Consider the following 13167-nt stretch of genomic DNA (forward strand, 5'->3'; position numbering starts at 1 on the left):
CTGTGATCACTGCTAAAATGAATGATAATGTCTTCTCCTTCAAACGATAGAATTAAATGAGCTAATGTGGGGCACCTGGGTGGCTCAGTCGGTTAAGCGGCCGACTTCGGCTCAGGTCATGATCTCGAGGTCCGTGAGTTTGAGCCCTGCGTCGGGCTCTGTGCTGACAGTCAGAGCCTGGAGCCTGTTTCAGATTCTGTCTCCCTCTCTCTGACCCTCCCCTGTTCATGCTTTGTCTCTCTCTGTCTCAAAAATAAATAAACGTTAAAAAAAATTAAATTTTTAAATAAATGAGCTAATGTGTAGCAGTGTGACCCCTAGATCGTAAATTAAAATTTCTGAATTCAAACTTCTTTTATTTTGTAAGCATATCTCCTTTGAGGATATAAAATTGTTTCACTGACCAGAAACATACTTTTTTTTTTTTAATGTTTATTCATTTATTTTGAGAGAGAGAGAGAGAGAACACGTGAGCAGGGGAGGGGCAGAGAAAGAGGGAGAAAATTCCAAGCAGGCTCCTCGCTGTCAGCGCTGAGCCAGACTCAGGGTTCAATTTCATCAACCGTGAGATCGTGACCTGAGCTGAAATCAGGACACGGATGCTTAACCAAATGAGCCACCGAGGCGCCCCAACTAGAAACATTGAAAATTTAACAAATGCTGCAAAAACTAATCAATTATAAGCTAAACTGTACTCACTGAAATTTGAGTAAGAAATTTCAAAATAAGCCTTTTGTGCTATTTACAAAAGTCAAATAGCATATACTATTTCTGGTCTCATCTAAAAAATCTTCCAGAGAGGGGCGCCTGGGTGGTTCAGTTGGTGAAGTGTCTGACTCTTGATTTCTGCTCAGGTCAGGATCTCACGGTTGGTGGGTTTGACCCCTGCAGCAGGCTTCCTGCTGAATGTAGAGCCTGCTTGGGATTCTCTTTCTCTCTCTCCCTCTCTGTCCCCGCCCTGCTCTTGAGCACGTGTGCTTACTTTCGTGTTTATAACTTGTTTACCATTTTGACTTTTTTTTCCAGATGACATTTAAAAGTTACAGGTAAGTAATATTGCATGATTGAAGCACTGGTTAGCTAGAATTACTGGTGGAACAGTGGCATATTTTCTGTACACATTTCTCTTTAATATGCCTTTGCCACTCACAGCCTTCCTGCTCTTTGAGGGAATTACTTTTGGAGAATCACTTGGTTTTAAATACTGACCTATTTCACAGTTCTCACAAACAGGTGACTTGTTATAATAGTCAGCCAATTTTCTATTTTATGGTAGGAAAATCACTAAACACAGCCAAATATACACGTTAGTTTGCAACGTTGCAACAACTAGATTTAAAGTGAACACTGCACTGTAGGCTGATCTTTTAGTCAATAGAGAGGAATTCAGAGCTACACCTTCAGGATAAAAACAGGGGAAATTCAGTCTTTTGAAAGGCAAAGGATAACTCTACCGAGTTCAAAGGATTTAATGACTTCATTACACATAGTAGTAGGCATTTAATATCAATGCAAAAAGAGTCCAGACTTTTTTTCATTAAAAGGTGGTAACATGAAAATACCTGGCTGTTCAAGTGTGTGTTTGTTTTAATGTACTTGTATTCAGGTATTCCTGGTCACAGAAATGCTGGCAACTGAGAGATATATAGAGGTTTTTAAAATTCAACTTTCCATAATTGTGGAGTTGCTCTTTATATCTGAGTGAGGCTTGATAGAGCCTACACAGGAATGGCAAAGTGATATGGCAGACAAAAACGAAATACATTTGAAAAGACTATTTTCTTATGACTTACATTCTCGAAGTTAAGAAAAAAAAACTCCTTAAAATTTTTTTTTTAATGTTTATTTATTTTTGAGAGACAGAGTGTGTGGGAGGGGGGGGGGGGGGGGGGGGGGGGGGACACAGAACCTGAAGCAGGCTCCAGGCTCTGTATTATGACCTGAGCTGAAGTCGGACACTTTCTGAGCCACCCAGGCGTCACCAAAAAAGCTCCTTTTAAAAGAAATGTTACTCCCCTTCCATCAAAACAGTCCTAAACAATATCCTTTACTACTGGTTATCAGAACAAGTATCTGCTTTTATAGGATTATCTCACCTCATTCTGTCAACTTTGGGTTAAGACTTTGTTTCTTCTGCTTCTAACCATATCAGCACAATCATAGAGGGTATTTAGGGTCCAAGTGGGGGTGTTGAGCTGTTGTTTGGGGTGGGCCTAATGCAACATTTTTAGAGATCAAGAGCATTTTCTTTCACACTAGTCCAAAGAAACATTTTGCCTATCTACATTCCATTGCAGGTTCAAGTGGCTAAGATAGCTTCTTTTTCCATTCACAAACTGTTGAAATAGTATGTCAGATTTACATTTCGACAAAGGATGGCCCCTATTAACCATCCTTTTCACTTGCAACAAAAGCTGTCGAGGGTATTAAAAAGATGATTTTTGTAAAATACACAAATGGCCATGGGTATGTAAAAATACAATCACTCATATATTTATGAATATCATAAGACAAGTACGATCTCTTCAAATGTATTTGATTTTCATTACCACACCAATTTCAGTATTTGTGAGCACCTACTTTGTACCTAGTGTAGAGCTCCACATTAGCAATTTAAGGTGAAAAATGTAGTCCTGCCGTTTTAGTTGAGTGGAGGGGGGGAGGGGGGCGGAGACCACAGAAATAACAGCAATACATCATGGCTTTGATACAGGATATACACAGGACGTTGAGGGTGCATTTCTGTTCAGTAATATAAGAGAATGGAGACACTGAGGGATGGAATGAAGAATATAGTTTAGAGAATCCTAAAGGTAATGCGCTGAATTGACAACTAGAGGTCTATAAAACTCTGCAAGAGAATTCAGCTCTTTATGCTTAAACAAGCTCCTGAAATAGGATTATAGATCTGTAAATCTGTGAGATTTCCTGAATTAGAAGTCTAACCATAAAAGTTTAGTCGCTCAACAACCTAGGTCAAAAAAAAAAAAAAACAAAAAAAACCCCAACTCTCTAGGGTTTTCCGTATCAGTTTGTTGCTAATTCCTGAGCGAGAAGTACATTCTCGCTTAGTAGTACATTCTAGTTTAGAGCTAGAATGTTTTGACGTGTAATGCTAGGGAAGCAACTTCCAGTAAACTGCCTCCAATCAAACCTAACGTTGCTTTGTAGAACTATGCTCAGACCATGCAGGTTTTTTTTTTTTTTTTTTTTTAACTGAAATTACAGTAGGCTCTTTTTCTTTTCCAACCCTAAAAGGTAGTCTTCATTTATCACTGCACTTGTGTTACCACTAGGACTTTGTCTTTTAACTCAAACCTTTAGGGGCTATATAGCCTGGACAATTAAACGAAAAGACATCTCTGCTGGAGATAAGCTCCACCTGTTGAGGTCAATTAGTTTACTGGGCTGGGCTGCTTCTTCCCTCCAGGTAGGGATGGACTGCAAGCACGCCCTCTCTAGCGAAGAGCCTACCCGGGAGGCACTTAGGTAGTTAACAGCAAACAGCTGCAACATCTGCCTGCCCGCTGGCGGCTGGCCCTCCCTGCTCGTCGAAGGGCGAGGGGGGGACCGCATGGCAGCCGCAACGACACTGCACAAAAGGCAGCACCTATCTCGAAGACACTTCGGCTTTCCGTGGACCGCGCAGCTCCCGGCACAGGGTCCTCCGCCTAGAGGGCGCGGGCGACGAGGGCCGGGGGTGAGCCCAGGTGCGGCGAGGGGGAGGAGGGAGGGCTCCGCCACGCGCCAAGGAAGAAAGCCTGACTCATGTCGTATCGTGGCGGTGGCGGCGGGCTCCTGGGAACTGAAACTCGTGATGCTGTTGCTGCGGAGAAAAGCCTCATTACCCATTCCGCAGGCGGGGAGGGGGGCGGGGGGAACACCATCCAGGACGCGTACGCCAGAGACCCAAGGCTCCAGCAGCCTCCGCGGGCCCCACCCCACCGCGCCCCTTCCCCTGCCGCGTGCCCGCGCGCGCGCGCGCACCGGCCGCGTGAGAGAACAGAGCGGACACACCTAACCTGCGCGCGCCCCCACCCTGCCCCACCCCCCACTCAGGCCGAAACTCACTGGCCGACCCGGATTCGCTCCCCCGGCCGAAATTCCCCACCCCCACCACCCTCGGCGTCGGCGCCGCCGCGAGTCTTCGGCAATTTCCGTCGGGAGACCCAGCACTCGGCAAGGCCCGAAGCCCCGCCGCCTCCTTCTTCGCCGGACCCAGCTTTATGTCTGCGGCGCCGGGGCGCATGCGCAGACGCCATCTTCCCTCCTTCTCCTTTGCTTGCCCCCTCCCCCCGCCACCACCGCCGCCGCCTCCTCTCGCCGACGGTCGCCCCTCCTCCTCCTCCTGCGCTCGGGCGCTGGTCCCTCCTCTCCCGTTGCCGCGAGAGACTGGGGGATACGGTGGAGCCGGAGAAGAGCACTAGTAACAACCACCACAGCCCCCTCCCCGCCCGCCGCCCTCCCTCGGCACCCACCCACTCACCCGCCCCGTTTGCCGACACCGACCAACCCCACCTCTCGTTCCTTTGAACGGCGTCGGCTGCAGTCGCTTGCACCAGCCCGTCTGGCCACCAACGCCGCCGAGAAAGGAGCCGCCGCTGCCTGCGGCCCCCTCCCGCCCGGGCCGCGGGAGCAGCAGGGTGAGGACGAGCCGGCTGAGGAGGAAGAGGACGGGAGCAGCTCGCACCCCTCTGCGCTAGCGCACATCCCGCCGCCCTCCGGGGAGGCTCGGGCGCCGGCCCCTTCCTCCCCGAGGACGTGTGCCGAGCCGAGGCGCCTGCCCTGAGGGAGGAAAATGCTCGGGCTCCATGGCTGCCAGTGATGGAGCGGTCCCTGGGCTCCCGCTGCCAGTGCCGCCGCCGCGCCCCGGCCGTGCTCCGCGAGGACCCGGCGTCTCTGCGCGCCCGCCCGCGCCTCGTTGCTGGGCTCACCGTACCGGGCGCCCCGCCGCCGCCCCGCTCCGAGCCTCGCCGCCCCGGCCCCAGCCGCGGCCAGCGTTTGCTCACGGAACAGCCGCCGCGAGCCCAGGGGGTTTGAAAGGGTCCGAGGGGCGTGGGGGGAGGGCCGAGCGGGGACAGCGGGGCCGGGAGGGGAGGTTTGAGCGACACTGAGCTCGGGGCTCGCCGGCGGCGGCGGCGCTGGGGGTGGCGAGGGGAAGGCGACACTCGCTCCGCGCTGCTTTCGTGCAGAGCGACCGGGAGGGTTTTGCAGCGGCCGCCGCCGCCGCCGCCGCGGCGGGAGGAGGGGTTGAGGTGGCTTTTGAGTTGTCGGGAGAAGGTGGGCATTTCTCGGTTTTCCCACCCCCTCCACTTGTCTCCCCCTTGCCTTGTCTTCCCCTCCCTCCTGCCCCGCACCCCACGTGAAGCGGAATATAAAGGGGGGTGTGAGACTAGAGGGGAAAGTGAATGGCGAAGGACTGAAGGGGTCCCCCCTTCGGGTCCCTGGCCGCCCTGTTCACCCTCGTTCATCCTCCCTTCCCGAAGCTCGCCCTCGAAGGCAGGAGCGGCCGGCGCCTTCGGCTGAGGAGGAGGAGAAGGAGGAACCGCGCCGGGCGGAGCGTCAGGTCCCGTTTTCCTCCCCGGCGTCTTGAATACAAAGATTACGGTGCAGAAGGAAATTGCACTCGCCTCCTCCGCCCCCCGGTACCCGACACAATGCACCAGCCGCCTGAGTCCACCGCCGCGGCGGCCGCGGCCGCTGCAGACATTAGTGCTAGGAAGATGGCGCACCCGGCAATGTTCCCTAGAAGGGGCAGCGGTAGTGGCAGCGCCTCTGCTCTCAATGCAGCAGGTACCGGCGTTGGTAGTAGTGCCACATCTTCCGAGGATTTTCCGCCTCCGTCGCTGCTCCAGCCGCCACCTCCTGCAGCATCTTCTACGTCGGGACCACAGCCTCCGCCTCCACAAAGCCTGAACCTCCTCTCTCAGGCTCAGCTGCAGGCACAGCCTCTTGCGCCAGGCGGAACTCAAATGAAAAAGAAAAGTGGCTTCCAGATAACTAGCGTTACCCCGGCTCAGATCTCCGCCAGCATCAGCTCTAACAACAGTATCGCAGAGGACACCGAGAGCTATGATGACCTGGATGAGTCTCACACGGAAGATCTGTCTTCTTCCGAGATCCTTGATGTGTCACTTTCCAGGGCTACTGACTTAGGGGAGCCTGAACGCAGCTCCTCAGAAGAGACTCTGAATAACTTCCAGGAAGCTGAGACACCTGGGGCAGTCTCTCCCAACCAGCCCCACCTTCCGCAGCCTCATTTGCCTCACCTTCCACAACAGAACGTTGTGATCAATGGGAATGCTCATCCACACCACCTCCATCACCACCATCACATCCATCATGGGCACCACCTACACCATGGGCATCACCATCCATCCCATGCTGGTGTGGCCAGTACATCCATTCCTGGAGGGCCACCCTCCAGTCCAGTATCCAGAAAACTCTCTGCAGCTGGAAGCTCTGACAGTGTTCTAGCAGCGGCCCCAACTTCTGCTGTATCATCCGGTGGCTCACCTGCATCTGTAATGACTAATATCCGTGCTCCAAGTACTACTGGCAGTATAGGTATAAGTTCTGTTACTGGCACTAATACAATGAGTAATGTTAACATTACTGCCGTGGGTAGTTTTAATCCTAGTGTGACAAGCAGCATACTTGGTAATGCTAATATAAATGCAAGCAATATTCCTAGTGCTGCTGCTACTGTGAGTGTTGGGCCTGGAGTTAGCAGCAGTGTTAATGTGAATATCTTGAGTGGCATGGGCAATGGTACTATATCCTCCTCCGCTGTTGTTAACAGTGCCCCCAGTGCAGCTGCAGGGATGACTGTGGGGTCCCTTTCGGGTCAGCAGCAGCCACCAACAGTTAACACGTCAAGGTTCAGAGTTGTGAAGTTAGATTCTAGTTCTGAACCCTTTAAAAAAGGCAGATGGACTTGCACCGAGTTCTATGAAAAAGAAAATGCTGTACCTGCTGCAGAAGGTGTGGCGATAAATAAAGTGGTGGAAACTGTGAAACAGAACCCGACAGAAGTGACTTCGGAGAGGGAGAGCACTAGTGGGAGTTCAGTGAGCAGTAGTGTCAGCACACTGAGTCACTACACGGAGAGTGTGGGAAGCGGAGAGATGGGAGCCCCTACTGTGGTGGTGCAGCAGCAGCAACCAGCTCTTCAAGGTATGGCTCTTCCCCAGATGGATTTCAGTAGCACTGGTCCCCAGAGTATTTCAGCAGTTAGCATTCCACAGAGTATTTCTCAGTCACAGATCACGCAAGTACAATTACAGTCTCAAGAACTGAGCTATCCTCAAAAGCAAGGTCTTCAGCCAGTACCTCTACAGGCCACTATCAGTGCTGCAACTGGTATCCAGCCGTCACCTGTTAGTGTGGTTGGTGTAACTTCAGCTTTAGGTCAGCAGCCTTCCATTTCCAGTCTGGCTCAACCCCAACTACCGTATTCTCAGACGGTTCCTCCAGTGCAAGCCCCCCTTCCAGGAGCACCACCCCAACCGTTACAGTATGGACAACAGCAGCCGACTGTCTCTACCCAGATGGTCCCAGGCCATGGTAAATCCGTGGCTCAGAATCCTTCAGAGTATGTGCAGCAGCAGCCGATTCTTCAAACAGCAGTGTCCTCCGGACAGCCCAGTTCAGGAGTGGGAGCAGGAGCGACAGTGATTCCTACGGCTCAGCCACAGAGTATCCAGCTGCCGGTGCAGCCCACGGCAATCCAAGCACAACCTGCAGGGGCATCCGGCCAGCCTGTTGGCCAGGCTCAAACAGCAGTATCTGTTGTACCTACTGGCAGTCAAATTGCAAATATCGGTCAACAAGCAAACATACCTACTGCAGTGCAGCAGCCCTCTACCCAAGTCACACCTTCGGTTATTCAGCAAGGTGCTCCTCCATCTTCACAAATAGTTCCACCTGCTCAAACTGCGATTATTCATCAGGGAGTTCAAACTAGTGTGTCAAGCCTTCCTCAACAGTTGGTCATTGCACCCCAGAGTACCTTGTTAACTGTGCCTCCCCAGCCACAAGGAGTAGAATCGGTAGCTCAAGTTGTTTCGCAGCCGTTGCCTGCAGTTAGTCCTTTGCCCTCTGCTAGTAGTATTTCTGTTACAAGTCAGGTTAGTTCAACTGGTCCTTCTGGAATGCCTTCTGCCCCAACAAACTTGGTTCCACCACAGAATATAGCACAAACCCCTGCCACTCAAAATGGTAATTTGGTTCAAAGTGTTAGTCAACCTCCCTTGATAGCCAGTAACATAAATCTGCCTTTGGCACAACAGATACCACTAAGTTCTACTCAGTTCTCTGCACAATCATTAGCTCAGGCAATTGGAAGCCAAATTGAAGATGCCAGGCGCCCAGCGGAACCCTCCTTAGTTGGCTTACCTCAGACTATCAGTGGTGACAGTGGGGGAATGTCAGCAGTTTCAGATGGGAGTAGCAGCAGCCTAGCAGCCCCTGCTTCTCTTTTCCCGTTGAAGGTGCTACCGCTGACGACACCCCTGGTGGATGGCGAGGATGAGAGGTAAGATCATGCCATGTTTCTGCAGACATTCAACAAATTCAGAGTTAATTTATTTAGTAGCTGTATAGATGCACAAGATTTGTCGAAAGCATTACATATTTTTCCATTTTTGTATGTGAAAATGCATTTTTGTGGTAAGTTTCCTAGAGCAAGAGTGTTATGGAATGGTTTCAGAGTGGATAGCAAATGGGTGTAAGTAATATGTAAACTACTTGACAGTAGTTACTGAATATTAAGCATAGGTTTAGGGGCACCAAATGGCTTTTGTTATTTATAAAATGCTTTTTGAAAAGATTACTAACAAAATTTTTGCTAAGCCATATAATATTTATCTATTCACTTGAATTACTAAATCCTTATGAGCATCTCTTGAGTGGGGGTTGTGGTTCCCACGGTTGTTTCTCCTTTACTAGGTTGGGCAATCCTTTTCACTTCTACTGTGTTTGATCTTAGTCTGTGGAAGATAATGTTACATGCTTTTCTTAGACCTCGTAGGAAAGATGACCTAGTCTCGGTTTTATAGGTTGCCCTCACAGACTGTAATTAACCAACTTTTGTGTACTTATTTAATGGTCATTTTATCTGAACAGAACAGGAATGGGAATCTTAAAAAGTATGTTGGGGGGGGGGGCAGGAGGGTAAACACTGTCAAAATAACCAAATTTATCTTTGATAGTAGTGTCCTGTACATTTTTTTTTTTCTTTTGTATAGATCAAGGTGGTAGCCATTTTAAAGAGTAGGAAAAGTCTTGGAGGGTTGAATTTATAGACGCATGAACATAAGACTTTGCTCCCTGCTAATCTACTCCACCTGTTCCCTTCGTTGCCAAAAAAAAAAAAAAAAAGAACAAAAACATAGTCAAAATACATTATTAAGCCACTAGTGTTTTCTTACTTGAATTGAAAATAATGCTTTAAATACGCTATTGATTCCAATTGTGTCTTTGAAGCTGACTGCAAAAGTTGTGAAATCTCTAATGATTCTACATTGCTTTAAACTAAGTTGAATTTTAAAGGAATGTTCTTTTCACAGATTTGCTGGTCTGTGACTAACCTTGATCAAAATAGTATCATAGGAGTTAATGACAAAGGCTATTCATTTTAACTGTGGAACTCTGAATAAGCTCTAAAGATATTTAATTATTTTAGTATTAGTTGGAGATTTTTGTGATTGAACTTTCCCCAAACTAATTGGAAATTTATATTCTAAATGTGTATTTTTGGTTTTCACTTTGGAAAAATTGAGGGTATTCCAAAAGAATTACAGTTTTAGAAAAAGAACAAAGACCAAATGTTGCAGTGAGGTTTTCATGATAAACATTTTTAAGTTACTTTACAGATGTAAGGCAAAGGCATGGTTAATTGAAATAATTTAAAATCTTGTCTTTTAAGATTTTTGTAATTTTTCCAGTAATCATATAATTAAAACATTGTTACCGAACCAAATGTAGTCTGTATCTTGTGTACAAAATTGTCCTTAAAAGGTAGATAGAGCTCTTTTAGGGAGGTAGTTTCTTTAATAGTCATTATAATCATCGATAAAAGTTTGTTTCATATGCTAATATTTATCTGTAATTGCTAATATTCATAATTTTAAAGAACTACTTACCCCAAATATTAATGTTTTCTGAGTCTAAGAGGCATGATCGAGTGAAGCCCCTAAAAAAACAGGTATATTATGTGGATACTAAATTCAGAGAAATAAAAGACAGATGAAATGCACAAATGAAAACCACACATTTTGAATTGAAACCTGCCATGATTTTTGTTAATTACCATTTGTGGTCTCCTGACATGACTTTCTCCTTTTTCTCCCTTGGTGGTAGGGCATGATAGAGCTTTCCACAACTTGCTTTTCCAGACAATTAAAGTCAGATGTTGCTACTTACAGTTAGGTTTTTTAATTGTAGGGATAGAGGCCCAATTTAAGATGTTTAGTACAAAATTAATTTTTCCATATAGTAACTGAGATGAAGATCATTTAGGGGCAAATTATGTAGAAAGGTTTGGAATTTAAGGGACAAAAAGAGATACTGAGAAGTATGATCAAGTACTGGCATAAAGTAAGTTGAGTTGACGCTACCTGTTTCGAATTTACTACATTTTTGATACTTTGTTAGTTAACATCAAAGTTAAGTCATCAGAACCAGAAAATTTTTGATTCAGAGGCATCCTTTAAATGCTAAAAAATTAAAATGTTTCACCCCTAAAATACCTATAAAGGTCAAAAAGGAACACATGCATATTATTTTCTTTACGGTGTTTTACTGCAAATTATTTCTTTTATCACTAAAGTTTGGAAAAAGAAAAGTTTCATTTAAGTTTGCCCTTGGAAGGAAATTTGAGACTATCTACAAGAGAAAGAAGTGATAACGATTAAAAAAAATTCTTTCTTTTTCTTCCCATGATAGCTTCCATGTCACTTGCATTGTCTGGGGCTTGGTCACCAATTTCTGTCTCATGGGAGAAAGGGGTACATTATAATTTCAATATTATGACTTAAAAACCGTGTTAACAGTGAAACTTTTTGGCGGTAAGACAAATGAAAGGTGGTTGTTCTTTAGTCTTCTTTTGAAATAATACTCTTAACACTTTAAAATTTAAAATGTTTATTAGACATGTGGAAAATGATTTCAGTTGATCACGGGGCAACACTAAAACTTAGAAACATGGATCAGGCATTAAGATTATGTATCTTTTTTTTTTAAAGCTCCTTGAAAAAATCTTAATGTCTTATTTTAGCCTTTAATATGAAGTCACCTTTATAACACAGTGGAGGTGTAGGTATTCCACACTGGTCTATAGTCTTGTGTTTTGCAACTATTAGTACAGCTTCTTGTGTGAAATTGGTCAAACTTCTGTTCATCCTTCAAGACTCCGTTCAGAAACGTTCCCTCTGAAGCAGTGTCTTCACCCAGGGAATGTTTCCTTAACACTTTTTAGTGCTCCTCTATTGAACGCACTGCACACATTCAATTATAATTATGTTCCACATAAGACACTGAGTTCCTCAAGGACAAGAACTAAATATTTTTTGGACAAATTAATGAGCAGACCTTTCTCTTTTTTTCTGTCACAATTTACAATTTATATTATCCCTTGTCTTAAGCACAGCTGTTAGAGATACAGGATCATATAAGTTATACAATAAATTGAAGAGAAAAGAATAAAAAGACTTTTTGTACCTCTTTCACCTCATCATTATTTGAGGTGAATTGATATCTATTTTTTAAATACAGTGCATGTTATATAGTAGGCCCTCAAATACTTATTAAAGAGGAATGAAAGTTTTCTTATCTATGAAATAGGAGTAATACTCATTTTGCCTCCTTCTGAGGATGGCAACATTAGATAAAAGTACTAAATTGTACATTTTAATTTTATTTAGGTTGTACCTCCACAACTTAAAGAGTCAAATAATTTACATGGTTATCAAAACAAACAAAAGCTTCCTGCCCCCTTCCTTTCCGTGTTTCCATTCCCCAAAGCAGTCACTTTTATCTCTTTCGGATGATTGTTATGTTTACCTCCTAGTTGTAGACAACATGTTTGTATTGCTACTCGATATGCAACATGGCTAGATGGTTAGGAGCATAGATTCTGGAATAAGACTATTTAGGTTTGAACCTAGTTTTATGTAACATTGGGCTACTTAACCTCTCTATGCCTCATGTTGCTCATTTCAATAAATGGGGATAGCAGTACCTACCTCAGGGTTGTTATAGGAAATGAATTTGGAAAGCCCTTAGAACTGTGTCTAACTCACATGCCCTACATAGTGTGTGTTAAATAAAATACTTTGTGCTTGTGTTTTGGCTTTTTGAACTTCTGGAAAGAAAATGAAAATTTAACTTTATCACCTACTCAGCTGATCCCCTTCCTCCAAGTACCCTTTCCTCTGAATAGCTATGATTACATCATTGTTGATCATTTAGTATTCTTATAAAATATCACTCTTCATGTCCTGTACAATGTACTGCACTTGCCTACCTCCTTCCACCCCATCCCAGCTATCTAGTACATATAATGTACTAGAATATATAGTATATATATTTCTATATACTACCTAGGATAAGTTTTCTGTTTCTTCCAAATTCTGTTTCCCCCATTTTTGTATGCCTTTTTACCCATTTTTGCTTTGCCTTTTGTGATAGAGCCTTTCCTCAGAGGTCTGGTAATTCTTGGTCATCTGCTTGCACTTTAGGAGACTAAAGAGCTTATCTAGTCTCAGTGTGACTTACTGACTGTTTTACCATAGGGTGATCTGGCTGAAGTTCAATGTCTCTGCCCCACCCGGGCTTAGTTTTTTCTGTAATTATCATTATTCAACATTGCATCAAATGTCTCTTGAGATGTTCAGACATATCAGGTGTTATCAATTTTATCTTCCTTAGGCAGTCTCTTATATTCCTCTGACCTCCATTTTGGACCTAATTGTGTTCTACACCTTGGTACACATCCATTATTGTGGGATTCCCTTCACTTTCTCCTGTGGTTGGATTTCATTTTGCAGTGATCCTTGTCATGTTCATTCTTGGCTTACTTGATATTTTAAAATGGTTTTAGGGGTGTCTGGCTGGCTCAGTCAGTAGAGCATGAGATTCTTGATTTCAGAGTCATGAGTTTGAGCC

General features: G+C 45.4%; 2 protein-coding genes across 6 annotated transcripts in view; one reads left to right on the forward strand and one right to left on the reverse strand.

Moving 5' to 3' along the window:
• Positions 1–1996: 1996 nt before the first annotated feature.
• Positions 1997–5288, reverse strand: LOC122228989. Its single transcript, XM_042954270.1, has 4 exons — positions 5117–5288; positions 4940–5004; positions 4519–4658; positions 1997–3826 (listed from the first exon to the last, which is right to left on the reverse strand). Exons 1-4 carry the CDS (start codon positions 5286–5288, stop codon positions 3328–3330), a joined length of 876 nt encoding a protein of 291 aa, XP_042810204.1. The 3' UTR covers positions 1997–3327.
• TSC22D1 (TSC22 domain family member 1) overlaps positions 4621–13167 on the forward strand; it is a 133052-nt gene continuing 124505 nt past the window's right edge. For 4 of the 5 annotated variants that reach the window (XR_006198072.1, XR_006198058.1, XM_042923065.1 and 1 more), the window contains exon 1: positions 5069–8536. Coding sequence is in view for 3 of the 5 variants with exons in the window: in XM_042923065.1 (XP_042778999.1) it covers positions 5658–8536 (2879 nt within the window). In the remaining 2 variants the exon portion in view is untranslated. Of the gene's footprint in view, positions 5045–5068; positions 8537–13167 lie in introns of those variants that run through there. The other variant, XM_042922980.1, reaches the window with a different exon arrangement.

This window comes from Panthera leo, chromosome A1, assembly GCF_018350215.1.
Source record: "Panthera leo isolate Ple1 chromosome A1, P.leo_Ple1_pat1.1, whole genome shotgun sequence".
In the NCBI taxonomy this organism is placed as follows: domain Eukaryota; kingdom Metazoa; phylum Chordata; class Mammalia; order Carnivora; family Felidae; genus Panthera; species Panthera leo.